The sequence below is a fragment of the Pongo abelii genome, chromosome 12 (genome assembly GCF_028885655.2).
Source record: "Pongo abelii isolate AG06213 chromosome 12, NHGRI_mPonAbe1-v2.0_pri, whole genome shotgun sequence".
Classification (NCBI taxonomy): Eukaryota; Metazoa; Chordata; class Mammalia; order Primates; family Hominidae; genus Pongo; species Pongo abelii.
Window position 1 is genome coordinate 24,830,079 of NC_071997.2, and position 27,676 is coordinate 24,857,754.

The 27,676-nt window shown below is 43.9% G+C and overlaps 2 protein-coding genes across 5 annotated transcripts in view; one reads left to right on the forward strand and one right to left on the reverse strand.

The window, feature by feature from the left end:
• Nucleotides 1-1,099: 1,099 nt before the first annotated feature.
• STARD7 (StAR related lipid transfer domain containing 7) lies at nt 1,100-24,776 on the reverse strand. Of its 3 annotated transcripts, XM_063713321.1 has the most exons (9): nt 24,098-24,211; nt 13,150-13,247; nt 11,566-11,774; nt 11,183-11,232; nt 9,460-9,570; nt 9,296-9,378; nt 8,595-8,694; nt 3,449-3,533; nt 1,100-3,153 (listed from the first exon to the last, which is right to left on the reverse strand). In XM_063713321.1, exons 3-9 carry the CDS (start codon nt 11,759-11,761, stop codon nt 2,969-2,971), a joined length of 810 nt encoding a protein of 269 aa, XP_063569391.1. In that variant the 5' UTR covers nt 11,762-11,774; nt 13,150-13,247; nt 24,098-24,211; the 3' UTR covers nt 1,100-2,968. The 3 variants fall into 3 exon arrangements, with proteins under 3 accessions (XP_063569391.1, XP_009234440.1, XP_054403113.1); XM_009236165.4 differs by lacking the exon at nt 13,150-13,247 and having other exon boundaries at nt 24,098-24,776; XM_054547138.1 differs by lacking the exons at nt 1,100-3,153; nt 3,449-3,533; nt 13,150-13,247 and adding an exon at nt 4,747-5,073 and having other exon boundaries at nt 24,098-24,387.
• LOC112132015 (uncharacterized) overlaps nt 24,345-27,676 on the forward strand; it is a 39,082-nt gene continuing 35,750 nt past the window's right edge. The window contains exon 1 of one of the 2 annotated variants that reach the window (XM_024242199.3): nt 24,345-24,934. In XM_024242199.3, coding sequence (XP_024097967.2) covers nt 24,701-24,934 — 234 coding nt within the window. In that variant the 5' untranslated portion in view covers nt 24,345-24,700. The remainder of the gene's footprint in view (nt 24,935-27,676) is intronic. The other variant, XM_024242198.3, reaches the window with a different exon arrangement.

Sequence of the window (27,676 nt, forward strand, 5' to 3'; positions counted from 1 at the left end):
TTGGTCAGGCTGGTCTTGAACTCCCGACCTCAGGTGATCCACCCGCCTTGGCCCCCCAAAGTTACAGGTGCACTGCACCTGGCCCCCATTTCTAAATCAATCTTCCATTTCTAAAATTTTGTCACTTAAAAATGTTATAGGCCGGGCGCAGTGGCTCACACCTGTAATCCCAACACTTTGGGAGGCCAAGGTGGGTGGATTGCTTAAGGCCAGGAGTTCGAGACCAGCCTGGCTAACATGGTGAAAGCCCATCTCTACTAAAAATACAAAAATTAGCCAGGTTTGGTGGCACACACCTGTAGTCCCAGATACTAGGGAGGCTGAGACAGGAGAATTGCTCGAACCCGGGAGGTAGAGGTTGCAGTGAGCCGAGGTCTCATCACTGGACTCCAGCCTGGGTGAGAGTGAGACTCTGTCTCAAAAAAAAAAAAAAATTAGAGAGGTAAAATACAAACGAGGTTGAAAGAGAATAAAGAGCGGAGTGTGAGGCAGAGCCAAGATGGCCGATGTAAGTGCTGCAGCTTGCAAGCATGAGATGAGACGTGCGGTTCTCTGGAATCAGATGGTACACCACACAGGGATATGTGCCTTGTGTGTTCCTATGCAGCTCAGTTCAACTGGGTGTGCTTTTGTGTTCACCTAGTGCTTCCCACAGGCAAAATTACACATAAACTCATGTTATGCTCAGAGCATGCTAGCAGGACTGCCCCTCCGCCAAGGGCACTGACTTGACCCTCTCCCTCAACCTCAACCCTAGACCTCAGGCCTGCTTCTGTCCCTCCTGATTTCTACCATCTGCTAAGCTCTAGCACTGCTCCCTCCAAAGTGATCCTTCTTTAAAGGGAAAGGATATGGGTCAGTATATCAAGCTAGGGAAGTGGATATAGGTGGTTTATCTTCAGTTGCCAAGCAGGTCACCTGGAAAGGGCTTGTGGTCTAGGCAAACTGTGTCAGCCACTATCTACCAAGAATGAACAAGCCCTGCCACTTCCACCTCCCAACTCTCAGAGTAAAATTCTTTTCGACTTTGTGATCAGAAAGAAATGGTTAAGTCCAATATGCAAGATTTTTCCACCACCATTTGTCCAAAGACAAACACTTTTTTTGTACCAATCTTTATGTATTTATTCACACATTTGATAAAAATGTCACAGTTAGGAGTGAAATCATTACAATGACATGAGTAACTGTACAGACAGACCCCAAGTGCAGAATCAAATTGCCCTAAGTCAGAACATGGAGCAACCGCAACTCCTTTGCACTTGTGCATGTGTGTGCGCTCGCAGACACACACACACACATTCTCTCTCTCATGCACACATCCATCCACATCCCAACAATTGCAGGTGCTAAGTTTGGACATAACCCAAGGACTCTTCCCTGACTTCTGTCAGGTCCTGGGAAGAAGAGAGAAGTAATAAATGAAAAGCAGTTGGGACTGCTCGATGCATCTCTCTTCTCTTCCAACAATGACGTGGAGAAGGCAAGACATACACTGGGGCAGCTACTTCCTTGGCACAAAAATGAACAGGCAACAAGAAGGTCAAGGAAGTGTTTAAGTTAGTCTCAGGTTTAAACCACTTTTCAACACCACAAAACAGTAGCAAGCAGGAAAAAACAAAAACAAAAAAACAAAAACTCTGGCCCTCAAGACTCCAGAAAAAAGGGGAGGAGGAGGATTTAAAACTTGATCCCTATTATTCTAACAAATTGCAGCATGACCATAAGCAAAACCAGCTCAGTCAAACTGACAGCATCAGATTGTGACCTTATCTGAACAGTGTAGTTCACTTTTATTTTGGCTCTGAAGAGAGCAAGAAAAACTTTTTAGAGGAACATAATGGTAACATAAACCAAATCTCAACTGTATTAGTATTTGAGGCAAGATTACATCTATGCATTCACACAGCTTGTCTGTAGATCTGAGAGCTCCAAGGGAGTGGCCCAGCCCCCATTCCTCTGCCCTTTAGCCTTCTGAAAAGAACAAGTCAAACCTGAAATATGAAAAATAATACCTGAATCAAAATGGTGTTTTCTATACAATCGGACTAGGGTAGAATCCTGCTCAATTCCTCAACTCCTATTTGACACAAAAGTTAAAAAATGTTTAAACTAAATTGAAATGTGATGTTTTGAGCATCAAAAAGCTACTATCTAAAAGGATTAGTCTCCCAGTGTTCTTGGTAAATGGGGAAGGTTAGGAAGGAGGCAATGATCCAATGAATATAAAAGAACTGGCCGATTCACAGGAAACTTGCTTTGGATAAGGTGAATCAATGGGTGATACTGTGCAGGCAGGGAGGGAAATTTCTTCGTACAAATTCATATCCCTGGCCAGACATGGCCCAGGAGTTCAAGACCAGCCTGGGAAACAGAGTGAAACTCCATTTCTACTTAAAAAAAAAAAAAAAAAAATTAATAATAACTTCATGTCCCTAGAGATAAAAGCAAGGTGCGGACAAGGCACTTAACACAGCCAAGTATCGTTCACACCCATTCACATCATGATTGTTACCAAGAACACTCCCAGTAGCCCCTCATTTGAGAGACTCAACCGGCCAACTATACTTTCCAGGTGGACCTGGAGAACTGAAGGAAATCCAAAGCGCTGCACAATCGATGGTGGGATTTGGAATGTCAGCAGAGGAAACTACTCAGAGAAGCAAACGGAGGTCATCCCCTTCTGGCCTGAGGTGAGAGGTTTGTTCCAGATTAGCTCAGTGAGATACCGAATTTCAAAACAGTTGGCCTGAGAATATGACAACACTCCCAGAAATGTAGCCTTCTTCTGTTTTGATAAGAGCAATAAGAGCTCTGAATGAAATGGGACATCAGTTATTGAATTATCTTGCACTGGAAGTTACAGCAGATGCCTTCTAATACATGTGGCATGTCCCCCTTCTGTAGCAGAGTGATAAAGGACTGAGACAGGGCTGGAAGCACCTGTCCCTTCTTATCCCAAAGCCTGTCAAGCATACTCAATCCGAGCAGGGCCACAGCTGCCCTCGTTCTTTCGCTCAGAGGACTGGCTGGTGGCCTTGGCTTCACTACTCATTTCCAGAGGCTTAGCTGAGATGTAGTCCTTTACTTTAATCTCCATATTCTTGGCTTTCAGAGTGGCCATGTGCAGCTTCTCCAGGAAATCTGGCATGCCTGTCAGGAGACGAGAATCAGGTTAAGCTGACATACAAACCAACAGTAGGCTCAAAATTAGAAGACCCTATTTCTTTGATGGTAGGGAACCAGTTCTTCCTTATAAAGATCACAACCTGACTGTGAATAACAGCTGCCTCCCAGAATGTGTTCCCAAAGCATGGATTGTGAAAACTCTGTCTCAGAAAAAAAAAAAGAAGAACCAGAAGAGACGTTTTATTTCCCCATTAGGAAATAGAGAAAAACAAAATGCTCAACCCAGGTTCCAGGCCCTAGTATATTTGCCCTTACTTACCACTGGAAACCATCCAACTAACACAGTAGCGAGGAAACACCGTTTGGGGATTGTCACTGTATGTCAGTAAGTAGTCAAAGCCATTCTGGAAAAGAAAAACAGCAAAAATGAAGATCCCTGAATCACCCACCACAACCTCCATATCCAGTACCAAAGAATAACTATGATCTGATTCTGGAGCAGGGAGTGTCATTTCTTTTTTCACCCTGTGCAGAAAAGAGTTAACACTGAAGGCCTGAGAGACTACTATCCATAGAAAGGTCTCCTTGCAATGTTGACCCTTGGCCAACTTGGCTCCCAGTCAACAGTTAGCTGATATGGGTGGCTCCCTGTGCATAGACTATGCAAACAACGTGGTTTATGCTGAACACAGGCTTTGCTTTGTGGGGTTTGGAATTCTGGTATGTGCTAAGCAGACGGTACTAAGTGACCAGCTTCCAATAAAAATTTTGGGTGTTAGGCCAGGCATGGTGGCTCATGCCTACAATCCCAGCACTTTGGGAGGCCGAGACAGGCGGATCACCTGAGGTCAAGAGTTCAAGACAAGCCTGGCCAACATGGTGAAACCCCGTCTCTACCAAAAATACAAAAATTAGCCGGCCATGGTGGCACACACCTGTAGTCCCAGCTACTCGGGAGGCTGAGGCACAAGAATTGCTTGCACCCGGAAGGCAGAGGTTGCAGTGAGCCAAGATCGAGCCACTGCATTCCAGCCTGGGCAACAGAGTGAGACTCCGTTTCAAAAAAATAAATAAATAAAAAAAATTGGGTGTTGGCTGGGCGTGGTGGCTCATGCCTTATAATCCCAGCACTTTGGGAGCCCAAGGCAGGCAGATTACTTGAGGACTGGAGTTCGAGACCAGCCTGGCCAACATGGTGAAGTCCCATCTCTACTAAAAGTTAAAAAATTAGCTGGGCGTGGTGGTACACGCCTGTAATCCCAGTTACTTGGGAGTCTGAGGCAGGAGAATCTTTGAATCGGGAGGTGGAGGTTGCAGTGAGCACAGATTGAGCCACTGTACTCCAGCCTGGGTGACGGACCAAGACCTTTTTTTTTTTGAGACAGAGTTTCGTTCTTGTTGCCCAGGCTGGAAGGCAATGGCGCAATCTTGGCTCACCACAACCTCCATCTCCTGAGTTCAAGTGATTCTCCTGCCTCAGCCTCCCGAGTAGCTGAGATTACAGGCATGCGCCACCATGCCCAGCTAATTTTGTATTTTTAGTAGAAACGGGGCTTCTCCATCTTGGTCAGGCTGGTCTCGAACTCCCGACCTCAAGTGATCCACCCACCTCGGCCTCCCAAAGTGCTGGGATTACAAGCGTGAGCCACTGTGCCCAGCCAAGACTCCGTCTTTAAAAAACACTTTGGGTCGGGTGTGCTGGCTCATGTCTGTAATCCCAGCACTTTGGGAGGCTGAGGCAGGTGGATCACCTGAGGTCAGGAGTTCGAGACCACCCTGGCCAACATGGCAAAACCCTGTTTCTACTAAAAATACAAAGAAAAAACTAGCCGGGTGTGGTGGCACGCACCTGTAATCCCAGCTCCTCGGGAGGCTGAGGCAGAACTGCTTGAACCCGGGAGGCGGAGGTTGCAGTGAGCCAAGATCACGCCATCGCACTCCAGCCTGGGCAACAAGAGTGAAACTCATCTCAGGAAAACAAAACAAAACAAAAAACAAAAACAAGAAACAAAAACAAAAAAACAAAAAAAACTTTGGGTGTTTTCTTTTTTTTTCTTTTTTTTGAGACAAGGTCTCACTCTGTTGCACAGTCTGGAGTGCAGTGGATGCAATCGGCTCAGTACAGCCTCCACCTCCTGGGCTCAAGCAATCATCCCACCTCAACCTCCTGTGTAGCAGGGACTACAGGCATGCACTACCACCACAGCTAATTTTTTATTTTTTGTAGAGACTGGGTCTTCCCTGTGTTGCCCAGGCTGATCTCAAACTCCTTGGCTAAAGAGATCCTCCTGCCTCAGCCTCCCAAAGTGCTGGGATTACAGGCATGAGCCACCGCGCTCAGCCAGAGTGTTAAATTTCTAATGGCCTTCCTAAACAGAAACATTGCACACATATTGCTGCATTTCATTGCTGGGGAAGGAAACTTCACATGGACTCCTCCAGACTCCTCCTGTGCCTTTTTCTCTTATGATCCAGCTGCATATCTTTACTCTGACACTGTCATAAATCTTAGCTGGGGGCTGGGCACGGTGGCTCATGCCTGTAACCCCAGCACTCAGAAAGGCCGAGGCAGGCGGATCACGTGAGGTCAGGAGTTCGAGACCAGCCTGGCCAACATGGTGAAGCCCTGTCTCTAATAAAAATGCAAAAATTAGCCAGGCGTGGTGGCGCACATCTGTAATCCCAGCTAATTGGGAGGCTGAAGCAGGAGAATTGCTTGAACCTGGCAGGCAGAGGTTGCAAGTGAGCCGAGATCGCACCACTGCACTCCAGCCTGCACAACAGAACGAGACTCTGTCTCCAAAAAAAAAAAAAAAAAAAAATCAATATTTTGTACACGGTATGCACATCCTGAAGACAAAAAGACCACAAAATTTTATTCTTCGTATTATTGGTGATCTTACTGTATTGTTATTCTGAGGCTGTGTATTTCAACAAATTAGTAGTTAGTTGTGTTAGGGTTCCTGGGAATTGAGTTTTACAGTACAGGGAAAGACAAAAGATAGAAGATAGAAATAAAAACTCCATAGTGCTGAATTTGAATTAAAAGTATTAGTATATACTTAGGATTTGTCTTATCTTAAAAATAAACATACCAGTAAAATGTATTACTTGGTTCTATCTTCTGAAAAGGCCTACAAACAATAAACGACCCAATAGCTATGAATATTCTTAGCAGCCAAATTGTGGTATTTAAATGCCATTTTCCACTAAAAGGAACCAGGACTCCCTAAAGAAATGTTAATTTCCAGGTGTAAAACTAAAAATATACAAGATGAACCTACAACATCTTCTAACACCAGAAAGCAAGACAGCTTCTGGGGTCATGTCAAAGGGGCTTGAGCCAACAAGAAGGTTCCCAATGACCAAAACTGGGATCAATTTGAGCATCAATAAGCATAATATATTTAAAAACTAAGTATATTTTAGTCTGTGTCTTTTTTTTTTTTTTTTTTTGAGACGAGTCTCACTGTGTCGCCCATGCTGGGGTGCAGTGGCACGATCTTGGCTCACTGTAACCTCTGCCTCCCAGGTTCAAGCCAGTCTCTCCTGCCTCAGCCTCCCAAGTGGCTGGGATTACAGACACGTGCCACAATGCCTGGATAATTTTTGTACTTTTAGTAGAGACAGGGTTTCACCATGTTGGCCAGGCTGGTCTCAAAATCCTGACCTCAAGTAATCTACATGCCTCAGCCTCCCAAAGTGCTGGGATTACAGGCGTGAGCCACTGCGCCTGGCTTTTTTATTTTTTATTTTTTTTTAGAAGGGTCTCAAACTGTTGCCCAGGCTGGCATGCAGTAGCACAAACACGGCTTAATGCAGCCTTGACCTCCTGGACTCAAGTGATTCTCCCAACCTCAGCTTCCCAAGCAGCTGGGACTACAGGCACATATCACCATGCCTGGCTAATTTTCATTTTTTGTAGAGACCGGGTCTCTCCATGTTGCCCGGCCAGAGCTGTTTTACAAATTTCTTACTTGGGCTGGGCACGGTGGCTCACGCCTCTAATCCCAGCATTTTGGGAGGCTGAGGTGGGAGGATTGCTTGAGTCCAGGAGTTCGAGACCAGCCTGCGCAGCATGGTGAAACCCCATCTCTACAAAAAATACAAAAAATTAGCCGGACATGGTGGCACATGCCTATAATCCCAGCTCCTCAGGAGGCTGAGGCAGGAGGATCACCTGAGCCCAGGAAGTCGAGGCTGCAGTGAGTTGTGATTGCACCACTGCACACTAGCCTGGGTAACAGTGGGAGACCCTGTTTCCAAAAACACCCAAAATCCTTATTTGAGATAAATACTGAAATATATAATAGAAGAATTGGGTTCTCCTACAGTAAAGCTAGAATTTGCTTCAAAATAATCAGGGGAGTGAGAAAGGAAATAGGAAAGGTATAGATAAAACAGTTTTGGCCATGAGTTGATAACTGGAGCTGGGGACGGATACATAGGGTTCATTATACTCTTCTACTTCTGTATCTTTTGTATGTATTTCAAATTTTCCATGATAAAAACCCCCTACCTTGGCTCAAAGATCTAATTCCCATTTGGCAAATCCAAACTCAGCTACATGGTTTTTGAGTATCCTCTGTACACAGTCAATGCAATTTATCACTTCTCCCTAACCTCTACTTTCCTTTCTAAGCATGTGAGTCTCTCAGTGCATACCTGGCTCATTCCTATCTTTCTCTTTGCTTGAATCATGTCTTCTAACCCCAGTGCCCTTCCTGCTTTCCTCTCTCTATCCGGTGTACTTTTTTTTGTTGTTTTTTTTTACAAGGACCAACTCAAGTCCTTGAGGTGGTATAAATAAAATAATTTGATGAGAATAAGAAAACTACACTAAAGAACACTGTCCATATAGCCCTAAATCAAACACAAGCAATAGGGAGAAACAAAGCCATTATAAGGTGAAGTGGAACTAAAACCAGCAGCCACTAGCATCAATATCTATACTCTCAATGGAGATTTAGCTTAAAAAGATCAAAAATAAACACAAAACACCTCATTAGGCTGAAATAAATATTCTTTTCAAAGAAAGGTCACAGAATTTTAAAGAAGGCAGACAGCATGAATCCAGTCTTCCCATTTCTCTGGCAAGGAAGCAGAAATCCAGCAAAGTTTCCATCCAGTGCTCTGCCCACTGTGGTAAAATGCTGACAGAAGGTACTCACTCTAGTTCCTGAAGAATGCTACTGATACAGGCTAATGCGTCAGTGGCTATGATTCTTTTAACTGTCTCTCAGATAAGACGGAACCAATGGATTGCCACTACTTTGTCCTTGGGGATCTTCCAGGTACATCACCTACATCAGGAGTTCCCAAAAAATGGTTCCCAGACCAGTAGCATCAGACTCCCCTGAGAACTGTTCCTGTGCCACACCCCCTCCTCCCTAGTTCAGGTAAGACATCCCTTGAGAAAATTCCACAGCCATGACATATTATCTCTTGGATGAGGTAAAACTCACCTCATCAAATGACTTGTGGGGACGAATGACCATTTGGGATTCATATGATCTGACCCTGACGAATTCTGGAGACTCTGGCACACTCGGATGCTCCACAGCACTGGTAAGGAGGAAAGGAGAAGCAAACTCTTAGTAATGTCTATATATAAAACAACAGGAGAGCTAAGTTAAGGGGAAGGCCTAAAAAGCTGGCTCTGATATTTTTAAATACACAAAACAAAGGAGTCACTAAGATGAATAAATACAAACTAAGTTCTAAAAATGAAGTGAAGGCCAGACGTGGTGGCTCATGCCTGTAATCCCAACACTGGGAAGCCAAGACAGGAAGATCACTTGAGGCCAGGAGTCCAAGACCAGCCTGGACCACACTGTGAAACCCTGCGTCTACAATAAACAAATGAATTAATTAAAAATGAAGTGAGTTCCTTTGGTAATTTATGGCTCACTAGGCTGTCAAAAACAACAGCACTTCTTTTAATTACCAACATTAAAGAACCCAAAAGAACAGTTTAAAAGCTTGTATCTCTCCATTCTTCCTAGACAGTCAGAGTCCCTCATCTTATAGCTGGATGGAAGGGGCACTGGCTGCAGGGAAGCCTGTGGGAGACTCATAGGACACTAAGAATATGCAAACTTAGGTACATACGAATGAAGGCCACAGCTAAAGGAACTCGGCAACAGCCACAGGCAGCCATACATACCGCGACACCAACACCATCATGTTGTTTTCCTGATCCACACTATACCGCCGAACATAAACATAATCCCGTGAGTACATTGGATACTAAAGAAATGGAGGGGCAGGATTAGTGTTCTGCATCACACAAACCTGGACAGAAATAAAATCAGAAGTAAAAATACTCACAGGAAAATGGGTTACCCAGTGAAGAACCTCGGAACCACTAACCACGTCCCTCTCAATCACCTCCAGCTTGATCACCAGGGCATCCCATTTTTTTCTATACTCTGTGTCCAGCTGCAGAAAGAGAAAAGACCATGAATACCCAAGAAGACCCAAAACAAAAATGCAGAAAGCTTTCCAGATGCTTTGGTCTCTAATCCAAGAAACTTATTACAAGGAGAGAGTAATCTGACCTAACAGACAGTGCCAGAGTGTGAGAGACATGGCTGTGTTTACTACAGATGATTCTTTCAAAATCACCTTATACAGGCTAATGTCATTACACTGAATGTGAATCTTCATTAGACAAACCAAGGAAAAGTGTAACAAAATATTTTAACAGACACATCTGGGGAAAAATAATATATAGTGATATGAATGTGTAAGGGTAAGACACTTCTAAAAAGTTTTAAACAACAAAAAGTCCAAAAGTATTAAGTAGACACCTCACACACAAAAATGCAAGTAGCATATTTTTTTAAATTTCTGGCATCACTAGTAACTGAAGATTTTCAAGTTAAGACAGATATACCATATACATAAAACCAACAAAAATTCACTACAAATTAACAAGATCCAGTACCTCAGGGAAAGTGCACTTGCATGTTAGAGTGAGTGTTATAACCAACGAAGTAGTTATCGGAAGTCAGCAAAACAAATGAAAAATCCAGAAAGAAAAAATTTTTGTTCTAGAACTCTGGGCGATCCCACCTCCCTGCTTCATTTTTTAAAACATCTTCCTCTACAAGGAGGAAAGCAGTCTTTGAACAGATACTCTGCATCTTTATGAAATAAACATTGGGCCAACACAGTGACTCACACCTGTAATCCCGGCACTTTGGGAGGCAAAGGCAGGAGGATCACTAGAGCCCAGGGAGTTCAAGACCAGCCTAGGAGACATAGGGAGACCCTGTCTCTAAGAAAAAAAAATTTTAATTAGCCAAGTGTGGTGGCGCATGCCTGTAGGCCTGGGAGCTGAGGTGGGAGGATCACTTGAGTCCAGGAAACGAAGGCTGCAGCAAGACATGATCACACCACTGCACTCCAGCCTGGGTGACACAGCAGGACCCGTCTCAGGGAGAGGAAAGAAAAAAAAAAAAACCCTCCACTATGGAAATGTTCTCGATTTGAGGTTAAAGAGATGTGACAACTAAATATAATCCTGACTATCTGTACTGAAGTGGAAAATGCTATAAAGGACATTGAGTCAACTGATAAAACTGATAAATACAAACAGAAGACTACATGAAAGTGTTGCATCAGTGTTAAATTTACTAATTTCAATAATGGTATCATGATTAGTTAAGAAATATGGCATATGGCTAGTTTTAGGAAATACACACTGGAAGAATTTAGGAATAAAGGGCTATGATGTATGTAACTTACTCTCAAGTTGTTTGGGGAAAAAAACAATAAAGCCTCCTAAAATACATTAAAGTATTCATATCCATTCCTCTATCTGATATTCCCAACAGTCCTGTGGGAGGGGTAAAACTGATCTCATCCCCATGGGACAGATAAAGAAATTCTAAGTCAAATGTTTACCCAAATGCTATGCAATGTGGATGACACGTAGATAGATGGATGTACTTAAGCCAATGTCACCTGAGTCAGATAAATGATTCATGTAGACAGTAGCAATTGATATGCTAGGAGGCTCCAAATCTGGAGAGAAAAATTAACTCACCTGAACATTGAAGAACTGCCGAGGTGTCACATCTGTGTAGGTTCCAAAAACTAGAATGAAAAGAAAGAATAAGGGATGCTGGCCATACTCCAGTCACTCGCCTTGTTTCTTTCACCTAGCGGCGTTTCAGATCTAAAGTACTAAGAGATCTTAAAGGCAGGTTCAGAAACTAGAAGTCTTAGTGGAGCAACAAAGAAAGACAAAGAGGATGTAAGCAAAGACAACACTGAGACATTTGTCATCTGGGAGAAGAAAAGCAATAAACAAAAAACTACGGCAAATTTTCTGAGAAACAACCAGAACAGTTTAGAGAAGTATGAAGAACAGAAATCCCATGCACCTGGGCAACTATGGAACCCAAAAGATAGCCACACTGGGCTCACCTCGGTACTGGTAAAGGTGGGTGCCTGTAATTGGGCGCCGCCACAGCTTAAAGTGTTTCTTATCCATCACCATTTCCCAAGGTTGCTCTTTGCCCTCTGAATCTTCATTCCCTTCTGTTTGGGCTTTTGGTTCTGGAGGGTGGTGCTGGACTCCAGAGCTCTGAAACATACTTGACATTTCTTCCAACCGCTTCATCTCATTAATAGATCTGTAAAGGGGAAAAAAGAGCCGTGGTGAGGTGATTAGTCAGCCCTGTGAAATGAAGTGTCCACACAAAGGTCTGTGCAAGAAGGTTTTACAGTAAACCACAGTATGTAGTATATAAACAGGACACAGTATAGTGAATAAAAACTGAGTTCCTGAGTTTGAATCTTAGTCCAACACTCACTAACTAGAATATTATTTAACCAGTTCCTATTTCTCAATCTATAAAATGGAAATAATAATAGTACCTACCTCGAGGTTGGCTATAAAGATTACAAAGTGTCAAGTGCTGCAGGGCGTGGTGGCTCACGACTGTAATCTCAACACTTTGGGAGGCAGACGAGGGTGGATCACGAGGTCAGGAGCTCGAAACCAGCCTGACCAACATGGTGAAACCCCGTCTCTACTAAAAATACAAAAATTAGCCGGGCATGGTGGCGCGCACCTGTAATCCCAGCTACTCAGGAGGCTGAGGCAGGAGAATGGCTTGAACCTGGGAGGCAGAGGTTGCAGTAAGCCAAGATCACGCCACTGCACTCTAGCCTGGGTGACAGAGTGAGACTGTCTCAAAAAAAAAAAAACAACAAAAAAAAAGTTAAGTGTCAAGTGCTTAATATCTATGGCCAGGCACAGAGGCTCACTCCTGTAGTCCCAGCACTTTGGGAGGCCAAGGCAGGAGGACTCCCTGAGGCCAGGTTCAAAACTAACCCGGGAAACACAGTGAGACCCTATCTCTAAGAAAAAATTTTAAAAATTAGCCAGGCATAGTGGCACATGCCTATACTCCAAGCTATGGGCTGAGATGGGAAGATCACTTGAGCCCAGGAGTTGGAGGCTGTAGTGAGCTACAATTCTGCCACTGTACTCCAGTCTGGGCGATACAGTAAGACTCTGTCTCTTTTTTTTGTTTGTTTTTTTGAAACAGAGTCTCACTCTGTCACCCAGGCTAGAATACAGTGCCGTGATCTGGGCTCACTGCAACTTCCACCTCCCGGGTTCAAGTGTTTCTCCTGCCTCAGCCTCCCCAGTAGCTGAGACTACAGGCACGTGCTATCATGCCCGGCTGACTTTTTGTATTTTTAGTAGAGACAGGGTTTCACCATGTTACCCAGGACGGTCTCAATCTCCTGACCTCATGATCTGCCCGCCTCGGCCTCCCAAAGTGCTGGGATTACAGGCGTGAACCACTGCGCCCAGCTACACTGTCTCTTAAAAAATAAAACAGGCTAGGGGCGGTGGCTCACGCCTGTAATCCCAACACTTTGGGGGGCTGAGGCAGGTGATCACCTGAGGTCGGGAGTTTAAGACCAGCCTAACCAACGTGGCGAAACCCTGTCTCTACTAAAAATACAAAATTAGCTGGGCATGGTGGCACATACCTGTAATCCCAGCTACTCAGGAGACTGAGGCAGGAGAATCGCTTGAACACGGGAGGCGGAGGTTGCAGTGAGCCAAGATCATGCCATTGCCCTCCAGCCTGGGCAACAAGAGCGAAACTCCGTCTCAAAATACATAACATAACATAACATAACATAAAACATAACATAACATAACACAACACAACACATAACATACATAACAAACATAACATAACATAACATAACATAACATAACATAACATAACATAACGCCAAGCACAATGGCTCACGCCTGTAATCCCAGACTTGGGGAGGCCGAGGTGGGTGGATCACCTGAGGTCAGGAGTTCGAGACCAGCCTGGGAAACATAGTGAAACTCCATCTCTACTAAAAATACAAAAATTAGCTGGGCATGGTGCTGGGTGCCTGTAATCCCAGCTACTCGGGAGGCTGAGGCAGAAGAATCACTTGAACCCAGGAGGCTGTGGGTGCAGTGAGCCAAGATCGCACCATTGCACTCCAGCCTGGGCAACAGAGTGAGACTCCATCTCTAAAATAAATAAAAAATAAAATAAAATCAAATGTTTGTTATCTGGCACGTAAGTAGCCCTCAAATGTTAACTATGAAGGTTTATGGTTTTAAAATGTCAATTGATATCTTTTGTCCATTTTTTATTGGGTTGTCTTATTAGAAGTATATATGTATTTTTCCCCTTTGTTTTTAAATTGATAAATTCACATACCATCAGATTCATTCTTTTATAGTGTACAATTCTGTACTTGTTAGTATATTCACAAGGTTGTGCAACCATCACCCCTAATTCCAGAACATTTTTATCACCCCCAAAAGAAATCTCTATCTATCATTAGTCACTTCCCATTCCTGCCTCCTCCCAGTCCTAGGCAGCCACTAATCTACTTTCTGTCTCTATGGAGTTGCCAATTCTGGACATTTCAAGTAAATGGAATCATATGACATGTAGCTTTTGTGTCTAGCTTCTTTCACTTAGCATACTTTCAAGTTCAACCATGCTGTACTTTATTCCTTTTTATAGCTGAATAATATTCCATTGTATGGATAGATCCCATTTTGTTTATCCATTCATCAAATAAAATTTGTTTCCACTTTCTGGCTATTACAATACTGCTGGCCGGACGTAGTGACTGATGCCTATAATCCTAGCACTTCGGGAGGCCAAGGTAGGTGGATCACTCCGAGGTCGAGTTCGAGACCCAGCCTGGCCAACAGGGCAAAACCCCGTCTCTACTAAAAATACAAAAATTAGCCAGGTGTGATGGCAGGAGCCTGGAATCCCAGCTATTTGGGAGGCTGAGGCAGGAGAATTGCTTGAACCCAGGAGGTAGAGGTTGCAGTGAGCCAAGATTGCACTTCACTCCAGCCTGGGCGAAAAGACAAAACTGTCTCAAAAAAAAAAAAAAAAAAAAAACAGAATACTGCTATGGACATTTGTGTACAAATCTTCATATAGACATGTTTTCAATTCTCTTGGGTAGATTCCTAGGAGCAGATTTGCTGGGTCATGGTAATTATGCTTAACTTTTTAAGCAACCGCCAAAATGTTTTCCAAACAATTGCACTATTTTATATTCACATCAGCAATGTTTGAGGATTCCAACTGCTCCACATCCTTGGTTCCAATTGCCCCACTTGTTATTGTCCATCTTTTTTATTCCAGCCAACTTAGTGGGTGTGAAATGGTATCTCATTGCATCTTGACTGGTATTTCCCTAACCTTTTCATGTGCTTATACTATTCTTGATAGTATCCTTTCATGCATAAAAGTTTTTAATTTTGATGTTTTTTTTTTCTTTGCTTGTTTTTGGTGTTATAGCTAAGAAACCACTGCCTAATCCAAGGTCATAAGAACTTTCGCCTATATTTTCTTCTGAGAGTTTTATAATTTTAGCTTACATTAGGTCTTTACCCCATTTTGAGTTAATGTTTGTGTATGATAATGAGGTAGGAGTCTAAACTCATTCTTTTGCATCTGCTTCTCCAGGTGACCCAGTGTCATTTGTCGAAAAGACTATTCCTTCCCCAGTGAACTATCCTGGCATCCTTGTTGAAAACTGACCAAAAATGTAAAGGTTTATTTCTAGACTCTCAATTTTACTCTAACAATCTAGATGTCTATCCTTATGCCAGTACCACAGTGTCATTACTGTAGCTTTGTAATAAGTTTTGAAATTGGGAACGGTGAGTCCTCCAAACTTTGTTCTCTTTTTTCAAGACTGTTTTGGCTATTCTGAGTTCCTTTCATTTCCATATGACTATCAGAAGGGCTTGCCAATTTCTGCAAAACTGCCTAGGATTTTGATAAAGACTACACTGAATTTGTAGATCACTTTAAGTGGTATTGCCATCTTAGCAATATTAAGTGTTCTAATCTAATCCATGAACACGGGATGTCTTTCCATTTATTTATGTCTTTTTAAATTTCTTCCAATGATGTTTTGTTGTTTTTAGTGTTACAGTTTTAGTTGTACACTTGTTAAATTTATTCCTATGTATTTATTCCTTTTGATGCTACTGTAAATGAAACTATTAATTTTATTTTCAGATTGTTCATTGTTAGTGTACATAAACATGACTTCCGTGTATTGATCTTGTATCCTGCAAACTTGATGAACTCATTTATGAGCTCTAATTGCTTTCTGTAGATTCCTTACTATTTTCTATATATAAGATCATGTCAGCTGCAAATAGAGATAGTTTTATTTCTTCCTTTCCAATCTAAATGACTTTCATTTCCTTATGTTGCCTAATTTCATTGGTTATGACCTCCAGTACAATGTTGAACAGAAGTGGTGAGAGCAGAATCCTCATCTTGTTCCTGATCTTAGGAGAAATGCACTAAGTCTTTTGCCATTAACTACACTGTTAGCTATGTTTTTTGTAGATGCCTTATCAGCTGCAAGAAACTTCCTTCTATTCCCAGTCTGCTAAGTGTTTTCTTTTTTAATCACAAAAGGAGGTTGGAATGTGTCAAATACTTTTTGTGTTTATTCAGATGATCACGTAGTTTTTGTCCTTTTTTCTAATAATATGGTGTAATAAATTGATTTTTGTATGAAGAACCAACCTTGCGTTCCTTAGATAAATCCTACTTTTCACGGCATATAATCCATTTCATATATTACTGAGTTCAGTTTGTTAGTATTTTGTCCAGGACTGTGAAAAGTTGTGTGTTTTTTGTTTGTTCTGAGCCCAGGCTAGAGTGCAGTGGCATAATCTCAGCTCACTACAGCATTAACTTCCTGAGCTCAGGTGATTCTCCCACTTCAGCTTCCCAAGTAGCTGGGACTACAGACAAGCACCACCACAAGCAGCTAATTTGTTTTCTGTATTTTTAGTAGAGATGGGGTTGCACCATGTTGCCCAGGCTGGTGTTGAACTCCTGGGCTCAAGTGATCCACTAGCCTGGGCCTCCCAAAGTGCTGGGATTACAGGCGGGACTCACCGGCTGCAAAAAGTTTTAAAACATGAAAAACACCACCATATATTGTACTATGTATCACCATGTATCATTCAGGGGTATATACATATGTATAAAAACATAGGGAATTATATACAACAAATTGGGATAATGGTGACATTATCCCAATGTCACCACTGGGAAATATAAGAATACAACTGGAAAAATAAGAATACAACTGGAAAAAGGTACAGAGGAACCCTAAGTATATTTGTAGTATCTTATTTCTTAAAATAGCTGTACTTGCAACACTCGTGTTATTACTTAAACCTTTTTTATATATCTGAAACATTTTATAATAATAATTTTTTAAAACTTGGCTTGTATTTTTCCCATAACCTCTTCTTTTTTGAGACAAAGTCTCACTACGTCGCCGAAACTGGCCTCAAATTCCTGGGCTTAAGAGATCCTTTCACTTCAGCCTCCCAAGTAGCTGGCACAATAGGCGTGTGCTACCATACCCAGTTTCTCCGTGCCCCCCACCTCACCCTACCCCCTGCAACCTTTAAAGAAAGGTTACAGATAAGAAACAAAAACTGCTGGCTGGCTGTCTTATACACTCTATCGCAATTCAAGACTGAAGAAGATCTAAATTACTGCTACACTGTCTGAAATGCCTTTTCACCCTTCAAGCTTCAAAAAACCACAAGGGTAACTGCTAGGCAGAGTTAACCATATACACTGATTTTTATTCCTTTACACAGGCATATTACACTATAATTAATCTATCTTTATATCTGCTTTCCTTACTAAACTATAAATTCCTTAATAGCCCAGAATCAGTCTTTTTCATATTTGTAGTTCCAGCTCCTAGCATGTCCTGGTAAACATTACATGTCCTGGTAAACATTACATATATTACATGAATAAATTTAGTAAATCAAAAAATAATAAAATGAAAATAGGCCTCAGTAATCCAAATTTTTATTAAAGGATTGCATTAAGGCCTGGGGCAGTGGTTCACGCCTATAATCCTCAGCATTTTGGGAGGCTAAGGTGAGCAGATCACTTGAGCCCAGGACTTCAAGACCAGCCTGGCCAACATGCAAAACTCCACCTCCACAAAAAAAAAAAAAAAAAAAAATTGCAACTATTAGCTGGGCGTAGTGGCATGCAACTGTAGTCCCAGCTACTGAGGAGGCTGAGGTGGGAGAATCACCCGAGCCCGGGAGGTCGGGGCTGTAGTGAGCCAAAATCATGCCACTGCACTCCAGCCTGGCAACAGAGTAAGACTCTTAAAAAAAAAAAAATGACCAGGTGCAATGGCTCATGCCTGTAATCCCAGCACTACAAAAAAAATTAGCCAGGCATGGTGGCCTGCGCCTGTAATCCCAGCTACTCAGCAGGCTGAGGCACAAGAATCTGTTGAACCTGGGAGGTGGAGGTTGCAGTGAGTTGAGATCGTGCCACTGCACTCCAGCCTGGGTGAGAGTGAAATTGTCTCAAAAATATATATATATTGCATTAATACATTGCTGCAAAAGCCAAAAATTCAAAGTTATAGTGGCAATCCAAGATTAAAAGTTTAGAGCAATTCAAGATAATGGTAAGTCTAAAGATTTGTGTTCTAGTCCTGGCTCTACAGCCGACCAGCTGTGTGATCTTATTTTATTTTACCTTTAAAGTTATTTTACCTTTAAAGTGAGGGCATTATTTATTGAAGTCCTATTAGTTCTAAAATTGAATTTGCTGAATTTTAAGCTTTGGACTTAGATGAAAATATTTATATAGGGGAATATTTGTCATTTTGACTGCCTGAAAACCCTTTCTATTTGGAAAGAACCCAAATAGGTGAATGCACCCCCCTCCCACCCACTAGCAGTTAAAGCACAGCTCCTAATTTAAGTGAGCTTAGAGACTTCTAGAAGGGGCTTTGAATCCTGAAGATAACACAAAGGCACAGGATCTTGAGGGAGCTGAGAGTCCAGGAGTACAACCAATCTGGGGGAAAGAATGCCAACAACACTGCTCTAAGTAGATTATTCCTGCTGCAGGTCTTGGTCAACCTGTATCCTGGCCTTGTCAATACTGAGTGACCTAACACCCTTTTGATTAATTCCTTTTTGGCTTAAATTAACCAAGACCAGTTTCTTTATTACAACCAAGAACCCTGACCAGCTGCAAAACCATAGAGAAACAGAGAAGGAACCTTAGGGTAGGCATTTAGATGTTGCAGAAGAGAAAGCTAAAGCAAAACCATAGCTAGATTTGCTCAGAGAACAATCAGGCACCATAGGGCATCGATTACAGCATTTTTGAGGACTATAAAGCATCCTTCAACAATAACTAAGCACAACTCTTGAGTGTCATTCTTTTAAAAAAATTTATTTTTCATTGCCCAAACTGGCCTCAAATTCCTGGGCTCAAGTGATCCTCCAGCCTCCCAAGTACAGGCACATGCCACAACACCTGGCCCGAATAGCATTCTTACCACATAATAAAGGGGAGCATGTTTCCACTGCTGGAATGGCTTACTAAAACATCAGAGGCTCATAAAAGAATTACACAGTTAATAAAGTTTTAAGAAAATTATTAACTATAGGCAACATTTTTTCATGACCTTCTAAGAATCACGGTGGTTCAGAGCATCTGACCCACTGCTTAATCAAGCTCTCCTATATAATTAAAGGTTACTAGGTGGCTTTGACTAAAATTATGAAGAGGGACAGAAATGTCTTGTGGAGACACAGTACGGATGCTAGAGCAAGACTGCTTCACGAAAATGTAAATGATCAAGTTATTTTGTCCCAAGGTTTAGGAATCCCTGAAGGGTCTGAACTTCTAAATGCTAACATGACAAGACCCAATTAACGTACAGGAGCACAAAGTCATTCACTATCATATATGTGGAGAAAAGGAAAACCTCTCATGATACATCTCTTTAGGCTGCTGTGCCAAATCTTGTTTGGATGGGATGGGTGGCTAAACCTTCACATCTTAAGAGACTTAAGAGAGGACAGAAGGACAAAAGAGATTATTCCCAAAATAGTAAAATCAGCAGATTAGAAAAAGGATCAAGAAAAGAGAGACCATGCCTTTCTTTCTCCAAAACGAAAATCATTTCAATATCTGAAAAAGGCTGGACTGAAAGCTATAGAAACTCAAAGCAAACAAACCATGAAAACAAAGTGAAACAACATTTGGTTCATCTAGGGGTCCTGCCCTCAGCATGGAACTTGGTGTAAGGCTCCAAAATTACTTAAATGAAATCATCCCTACAATTAGGAATTTCAGTCAGACAACAGCCTCACTTCACATAATCCTCCTCCTCTTCAAATTCCAAGTTATTGTCAAAGGCAGGGTCTACTGCCTTTGACACACCTAGAAATAAAAGACATAGGAGTCAGGCGCAGTAGCTTATGCCTGTAATTCCAGCACTTTGGGAGGCCAAGGCAGGCGGATCGTTGGAGATCAGCCTGGCCAACAAGGTGAAACCTTCTCTTCTAAAAATAAACACACAAAATTAGCTGGGTGTGGTGGAGCACGCCTGTAGTCCCTGCTACCTGAGAGGCTGAGGCAGGAGAACTGCTTGAAACCAGGAGGTGGATGCTTCAGTGAGCCCAGATCACGCCGCGGCACTCCAGCCTAGGCAACAGAGCAAGACTCCATACCTCCCCCAGAAAAAGACATAGGGCCAGGCACCTGGCTCTCAGCACTTTGGAAGGCCAAGGCGTGAGGATTGCTTGAGGTCAGGAGTTCGAGACCAGCATGGCCAACATGGTGAAACCCCGTCTCCACTAAAAATACAAAAATTAAACAGGCGTGGTGGCACCCCCGCTGTAGACCCAGCTACTGGCAAGGCTGAGGCACGAGAATAGCTGGAACCAGGGAGGCGGAGGCTGCGGTGAGGCGAGATCACACCACTGCACTCCAGCCTGGGCGACAGAGTGAGATTATGTCTTAAGAAAAAAAAGAAAGAGTCCAGGCGCAGTTTCTCACGCCTGTAATCCCAACTCTTTGGGAGGCCGAGGCAGGCGGATCACGAGGTCAAGAGCTGGAAACCAGCCTGTCCAACATGGTGAAACCCCATCTCTACTAAGGATACAAAAAATTAGCCGGGTGTGGTGGCAAGCACCTGTAATCCAGCTACTCAGGAGGCTGAGGCAGGAGAATCGCTTGAACCTGGGAGGCGGAGGTTGCAGTGAGCCGAGATCATGTCAATGCACTCCAGCCTGGGCGACAGGGCGAGACTCTGTCCCGGAAGGTGGCGGGAGGGGAGGGGAGGACAGGACAGGACAGGACATCAATTAGCTCATTGCAGTTTTGGGGCAACTAGTTAATGGTAAAATAATGAAGACAACCTCAAAAAATTGAGGTCTAATTTTATGTAGCTCTGAAGATCTAACAAGGGGTTTAAGGGTTTACCAGTAAGATACCCTGAAGTGACAGTGGCCAAAAAAAAAAAAAAAGTTCCTTTAAGGCAAGAGGACTTTATGTGGATCATTTATCTAGTCAATAACACACTGAAGTTTAACATATCCTGAATGCCCCAAATGACAGAAAAGAGAAAATGGCCAATTTTCTTTATGCAACTTTAATGGCACTTATTTACTCAAATTTCTGGAGCAATGAACTGTAACTTTTAAAAAACTATGAGGAGGTTAATGGAACATTTTTCCCTAGCCTTTCATTTCTTAACATCCTTCCTCTCTTTGTTCCTGTAACTTTTCTTTTTTAACTGTTCCAAAGCAATCAAACACATGACTACTGTATTTTTCCATTAGATTCACCCTGGAATCACAGAATGCCAGCTAGCACCAAAAACAGCAATCCCAAGATATTTTCGTTGTCTAATTTAAGACAACTGGGTACTAGAGCAAGTATTAAAAGATCTGATTTCTACATCTGGCCACAGCAGCCAGTCAAAATCACTTCTCAAATTTTCTTGCTGTTGCTTGATTAATAAGATGCTATTTGGTAAGATGTTCTTAAGCACAAAAGACGAGAAGACAAGTTATGCTTTGTCATTCTGAATAGGACTCAAATAACATAAGGAAAACACATGCCACTTTAAGGCACACATTCAAAAAGACACCCTGCACATTCTACCCGCTTAACCAAAACAGCTATGTTAGAATTAGTTTGTGCCAGGACAAGTTGGTACAGAATCAGCACAGATGAGCCAAAGGCTGTGATTTAGGGGCCATGTGACAATCATGCTCTTTTTCCATTAACAATGAAAGAAATGCACTTGAGACACACTCCAACTGTGCTCCATTATGGAAGCTACCCAAAAATCATCTCACTAAAACAAACGAAATCCAAGATGTTCTAAGCTAGCTATGACAACCTCAGCAGTGCCTACTTTCAAGCCAATAGAATACTTAAACACAAACCAAATAAGTTAATCTGTACCCAGAATATTTTAATAAAATATAAACATGACAAGCTATCAAAACAAAGACCTAAGGAACCACTGTGCAACCAAGATGTAGTTGTTGAATAGCATATTTGCCTTCCTATCACATTAACAAATATTTTAAAAAGAAAAAAAATCCTCAAGATGAACAACATGATCAAATTCTAATTACATGAAAAACCAAATTCAAGCATGAACCAAACAATGAAATGTTAAATGAGGGCCTTTACTATAACAACCCTAAGGAGGGTCAAAGTGCAGCTTGAAAGTGTTCTGAAGTTCATCTGAACTCCTGAAATTCCAAAGCTGGTTAACTCAGAGCAGTCCCTCTTGAGGAGTTGGATTAGAACCAAGAGTATTTCAATTGCCTCCAGGTTTCAGGGACAGTCTGACCAGAGGCTCAGTCATGAACTGGTCTGATCTCTCTGCCATGGTAAATACTGACTAACTCAAATGCTTACTATGTTCATTTCCTATCTTTTTTCCCCACTAACTCCCCACTAACTCTGTTTAGCACTGCTAAACAGAGGCTCCAGGATCTATTAATATCATCCAAAAAAATGCGTAAAATAAGCCAAAGAGTGTCATCTACTACGTAAGCCCCAACACTACTCAACTCCCACCCCCAAACTCTTCTTTCCTCTCTTTTGTACCCAGTAGCCCTTTTCCTGGTCTTTCTCCTCTTTCCCCAACAATTCCAACTGGAGATTTTCCTCTCAAACTTAACTGTGGAACAAGGATATTTCATCATCAAAACTGAAAATTCAAAGTTAATGATAATTTTTCAACTTAAAAGTGGAACACGGACATTTCATCATCAAAAATGAAAATTAAAATTTAATGACAATTTTTCAACTTAAAATTTTTCTTCCTATTCATTTCCCACACCCAAGAGATTTTGATTATAACCAATGGCCAAGTAGCAAAAGAATACTAATAGGAACTAAGCAAAATAACTATCACGCTTTGATAGCTTAACTTTTTTTGTGAATAAGGTTGTTTGTGGTTATGATTTTAAGTTGCATTTATAAAAGTTATCTTTCCTGCTAGGAAAAGTATTCCCAGTTCTTAAGATAGACTTGCATTTACCCACAATTCATAGTATGGCACAAATAGCTGCCTGGCATCTGGGTGTTACACCTCCCACACAGGCCATGGTATAAACTTTATTGGGGTATTTCCATTTTTAACCTAACAAAAAATGTGGAATAACAGGTTGTTTCCCTGTGGAGGAAATATCAAGAATAAACAGGCGGGTGTGGAATCTGCGGAGGGAGGGGATTGTCTCTGGTTCCCGAAATCACGGCAAAGTACTTTCTGTGCAGGGAGGGCACAGTTTAAGAATATCTGTTGCAAAGAAAATACAGACACAAGGTAAACCAAAAACCAAAGCAAAGTTTCCCCATGACATTACCTGGAAACTACAGTCTCAGAACTACAGATTAACAAACTTAATGAATGGTACTGGGCTTTTCACAGTTTTGATGACGACAGCATGACTTCAGAGTCTAATGGGACACTATTCCCAAAGTTCTAGTTAACGTCGCAAAAATCTGACCTAATTCTTACAGGTTCAAATGTCTGGGCTGCTGGTTTGTGTAACCTGGACAAAATCCCTTCCAGGCTCTCAATTTTGCCACGAGTCACGATGACAGAGGGCTCTCCCGGCTTTTCTCACAGGCCTGAGTCCCATCTGGATTGAAGTCATTTTGCAAATAGCAGCCCACCACCCTTAGGCCAAATTTAAAATTTGTTTTGAATTTGCACCTTTCTGGTTGTGTTAAAGATTACAGATTACGTGAACAAGGGCCTCCATGCCTTCGCTATCTAATTGATTTCTACAGTGTTGTTTCTTTACTGTCTTGCTCGCCCCACTCAAAGTCTCCCTCCTACACACCAGCCTACACACTTTCAGTTCTATTTTATAACCCGACAAATGCAAATTGACACACAGAGGCAAATAACAACGCGGTTTGCTGAAGCAGGTTCAATCGACTGCATTGCCAATTAAAAGACCACCGGGTAAACAAGGGCCAACGACCACAGGGCAGGCCCCAGGGTTCACAAGTCCCCCCCACCCCACGGCCCAGAAAGAGCTCGCCGCAGCGCCCACCTCTGCAACTCCTCCTCCTGGATCCTCTCCTCGTCCCAAACGAAGACGCCAGCGAACGCCGCCATTAAGGCAGAGACATGGCCAGTACGGCCGTGCAGCCGGCGCCAGAGGCGGCTGAGGAGGACGCGGCGTGAGCTCTCGGAGTAGAGGCGGCCGTAGAGCTGCGCGATCTGCTGCGCGCGCCGCACGCGCAGGCCCGTGACGAAGCGGCACTGATTGGCCAGAAGCGCCAGCAGGCCCCCGCCCCGCGTCCCCGCCAGCCAGGCGGCCAGCAGCCTCCGCGGGAACATGCCGCTTCCCGCAGGACCCGCCGCGAGCTTCCGGGGCCCAAGGAACCAGTCCGGAGGAGCGCAGGCGGTGGTCCACAGCGTCCCCCTAAATGGCCGGCCACGAACCCGTCTCACGGTCCCGCGGCCAGGAGCCGCCGCTCATCTCTCTCTGCAGCCACCGCTGAGGCAGAGTCCCCTCTAAGAGGAGAGTCGGTCATGGCAGCAGACGCCGGGATGGCTCCGCGACCGCTACACCAGGCACTCCTAGGCCCGGGCAGCAGACCACTCAGCCCTCTGGCTCCTCAGCGACCTCCGGCGGGCGCCCGGGGCCGGGATGCAGGGCGCGCGGACAGAAACGAGACAGATAGCTCAGGCCCGGCAGCACGCAGGCTCCCGCGCCTTCCGCGACTGCCACACGCGCGGCCCGCGCGCACCCTACCCTTTCTCCACCACCTGGGCCCTGATTGGGCGCGACCTGGGCTCCTGGGTGCTCATTGGCGCCGCCAAGTGCTTGTCACCGCCCCCTCCCGCCCCTTCATGCAAAGCGCGGAGGCCGCCTGCTAGCAAGGTAGGTGGCTCCGCGGCGAAAGCCGTCAAGGGCGCAATGGAGAGTGACCCTCGGACCCTGCTGCCGCCGCCGCCATCTTCCGGCCGTCCCAGCTCCGCCCCGCGGAGAAACCCGGCCGGGTTCCTGTTAGAATCCTGCCAGGTGTTAACTTGTTTTAAGAGGCGGGCACGTTCGCCCCCTTCTTTATTAGAGTGCAGGGTAGCGGCGGGGTTCCCCATGTCTCTGCCGGGGGCTGGGGACTCCTAGTGATAACCGCCATTGCAGAATTACAACTGAGACAGTGTAAGAGATCTGACCTAACCAACTCCATCTTGCTTCTATCCTTGTTCATTCCTGAGCTTAGGTGAACTAATTTTGGGAGGAACTTAGTTTATAGTTTAAAATAAAGAGGATAACGGCCCTTTCCCAAAACAAATCTCCTTCTTATCTGGAAACTAGACTGCCTTTGTAGGACTAATAAGTTAGCCATAAGATTAGAAATTATGGTTTAGGAGTCATGCAGCTGGAGGCTACAAGATTATGATCCTTCCTAAACTGCTGTTAATATCAGTGCTTGAGATATTTTCCTAACCCCGCACTTGATGGATCCTGGCACCACCCAGATGGATAAACTGGCTCATCTGACCTTGTGGCCCCCACCCAGGAACCAACTCAGTGCAAGAGGACAGCTTCAATTCCCTATTATTTCATCTCGACCCAACCAGTCAACACTCTGGACTCACTGGCCTTCCCCCACCGAACAAATTATCCTTAAAAACTCTGATCCCGGAATGTTAAGGGAGACTGATTTGAGTAATGTTGAAACAAACTCCAGTCTCAGTGGGCTCTGCGTGAATTACTCTTTATTGCAGTTCCCCTGTCTTGATAAATCGGCTCTGTCTAGGCAGTGGGCAAGGTGAACCCATTGTACGGTTACAAATTTGGGGGTTCGTCTCGGATACCCCTTTTGGCTACCTGTCCATGGTTCGGTAGTCCCCCCTCTGGTAACAGATCCAGAGGCCAGCCTAAGTGGCCACATAGTTCTCTTGGACTAGGGGCTGACTCTGTCACCGTCTCTGCCAGTGGGGCACTGCTAGCCTAATATGCATGCACTTAATCGCAATGGAGAAATAGTCCTGGGGAGACATCGCATAACTGTAGCCCTGTCACAGGGTGTCTGTAGCTCCATGGTGGGGCTCTGTAGCCAAGTCATGGAGTGTCTGTAGCTATAGCCCCATCATGGGGTGTCAGGTTGGTGAGTATCCTAGGTGCTGCCAGTGCCTCCTTCCTTCTCTGGACTGGTTCTGTAGCCACATGGTGGGGTGTCTGTAGCTCCACCATGGGGTGTCTGTCTCAGTTTGGCTCCTGGGGCATCTCAGTTGGCTCTCCCTAACTAGGAAGAGTCTTGGTTCGGGAGACTTCTCAATCAGGAATATTTCAGGGAGATTTGTCAGATGGAGAATAGGAGGATAGTTTGGAAGGGGTACTCTTGGAGTTCTTGGTTAGGGACCTTAATTTGGAAGGCCTTCTGTCTTGTCTTCGTGTGTGTGTTTGTATATATGGAGGGGATCTCTGAAGGAATTGCTGACGAAAGTCCAGCAGTCCGAACTTGGAGAACACTCCTTATTTATCTAGTCACATCCAGTGAGCCCTGAAAGAAGTTTAACAGGCCTGATTTGGGGTGACTGCTCAGAGACCATCCATTGAATTCACGATTCAATGACCCACCGTGCCTGGCCTTAAAAGGATTTTTTCTTAGAAAAAAGAGCTCTAGGCCGGGCGCGGTGGCTCACACCTGTAATCCCAGCACTTTGGGAGGCTGAGGCGGGCGGATCACGAGGTCAGAAGATCCAGACCATCCTGGCTAACATGGTGAAACCTCGTCTCTACTAAAAATACAAAAAATTAGCCGGGCGTGGTGGTGGGCACCTGTAATCCCAGCTACTCGGGAGGTTGAGGCAGGAGAATGGCGTGAACCCAGGAGGTGGAGCTTGCAGCACTGAGCCAAGATCGCGCCACTACACTCCACCCTGGGCGACAGAGCGAGACTCCGTCTCTTAAAAAAAAACACAAAGTTGACTTATAGAGCCAATAAGCCAAAAAATTGACTTACAGAGCCCCTTGGGAAATCTGGCCTCATACTTTGTCAACACAGTCCCTGTATGAGGTTCCTGACCTGTGGTAAGTAAAGAATGTCACTTTCTAACAGGCTCAGGAGACCTAAATTATCTTGACACCTCAAGAGGAGAGGAATTTACCCAACTCATAGGTATTCGAGGGTACAAACCCATGGCAGAGCTTGGCTTTAAAAAGGTCTTATCTAAGATTTCTTATGGAACAGAGTTCCATCAAAGCCAATTTTAAAAGCCTATGTGAAGGCCAGGCGCAGTGGCTCACACCTGTTATCCCAGCACTTTGGGAGGCCAAGGCAGGCAGATCACAATGTCAGGAGTTTGAGACTAGCCTGGCCAACATGGTGAAACCCTGTCTCTACTGAAAATACAAAGTTAGCTGGGCGTGGTGGCAGATACCTGTAATCCCAGATACTTGGAAGACTGAGGCAGGAGAATTGCCTGAGCCTGGGAGGCGGAGGTTGCAGTAAGCCAAGATCGCACCACCGCACTCTAGCCTGGGCCACAGAGCAAGACTTCATCTCAAAAAAAAAAAACACAGCGTATGTGAAAAATAATTATTCTTGCTTCGCTTTATGCAAATCATCAGGCCAAGTACAATAAGACTATGGTTTATTTTGTAAACAAATCA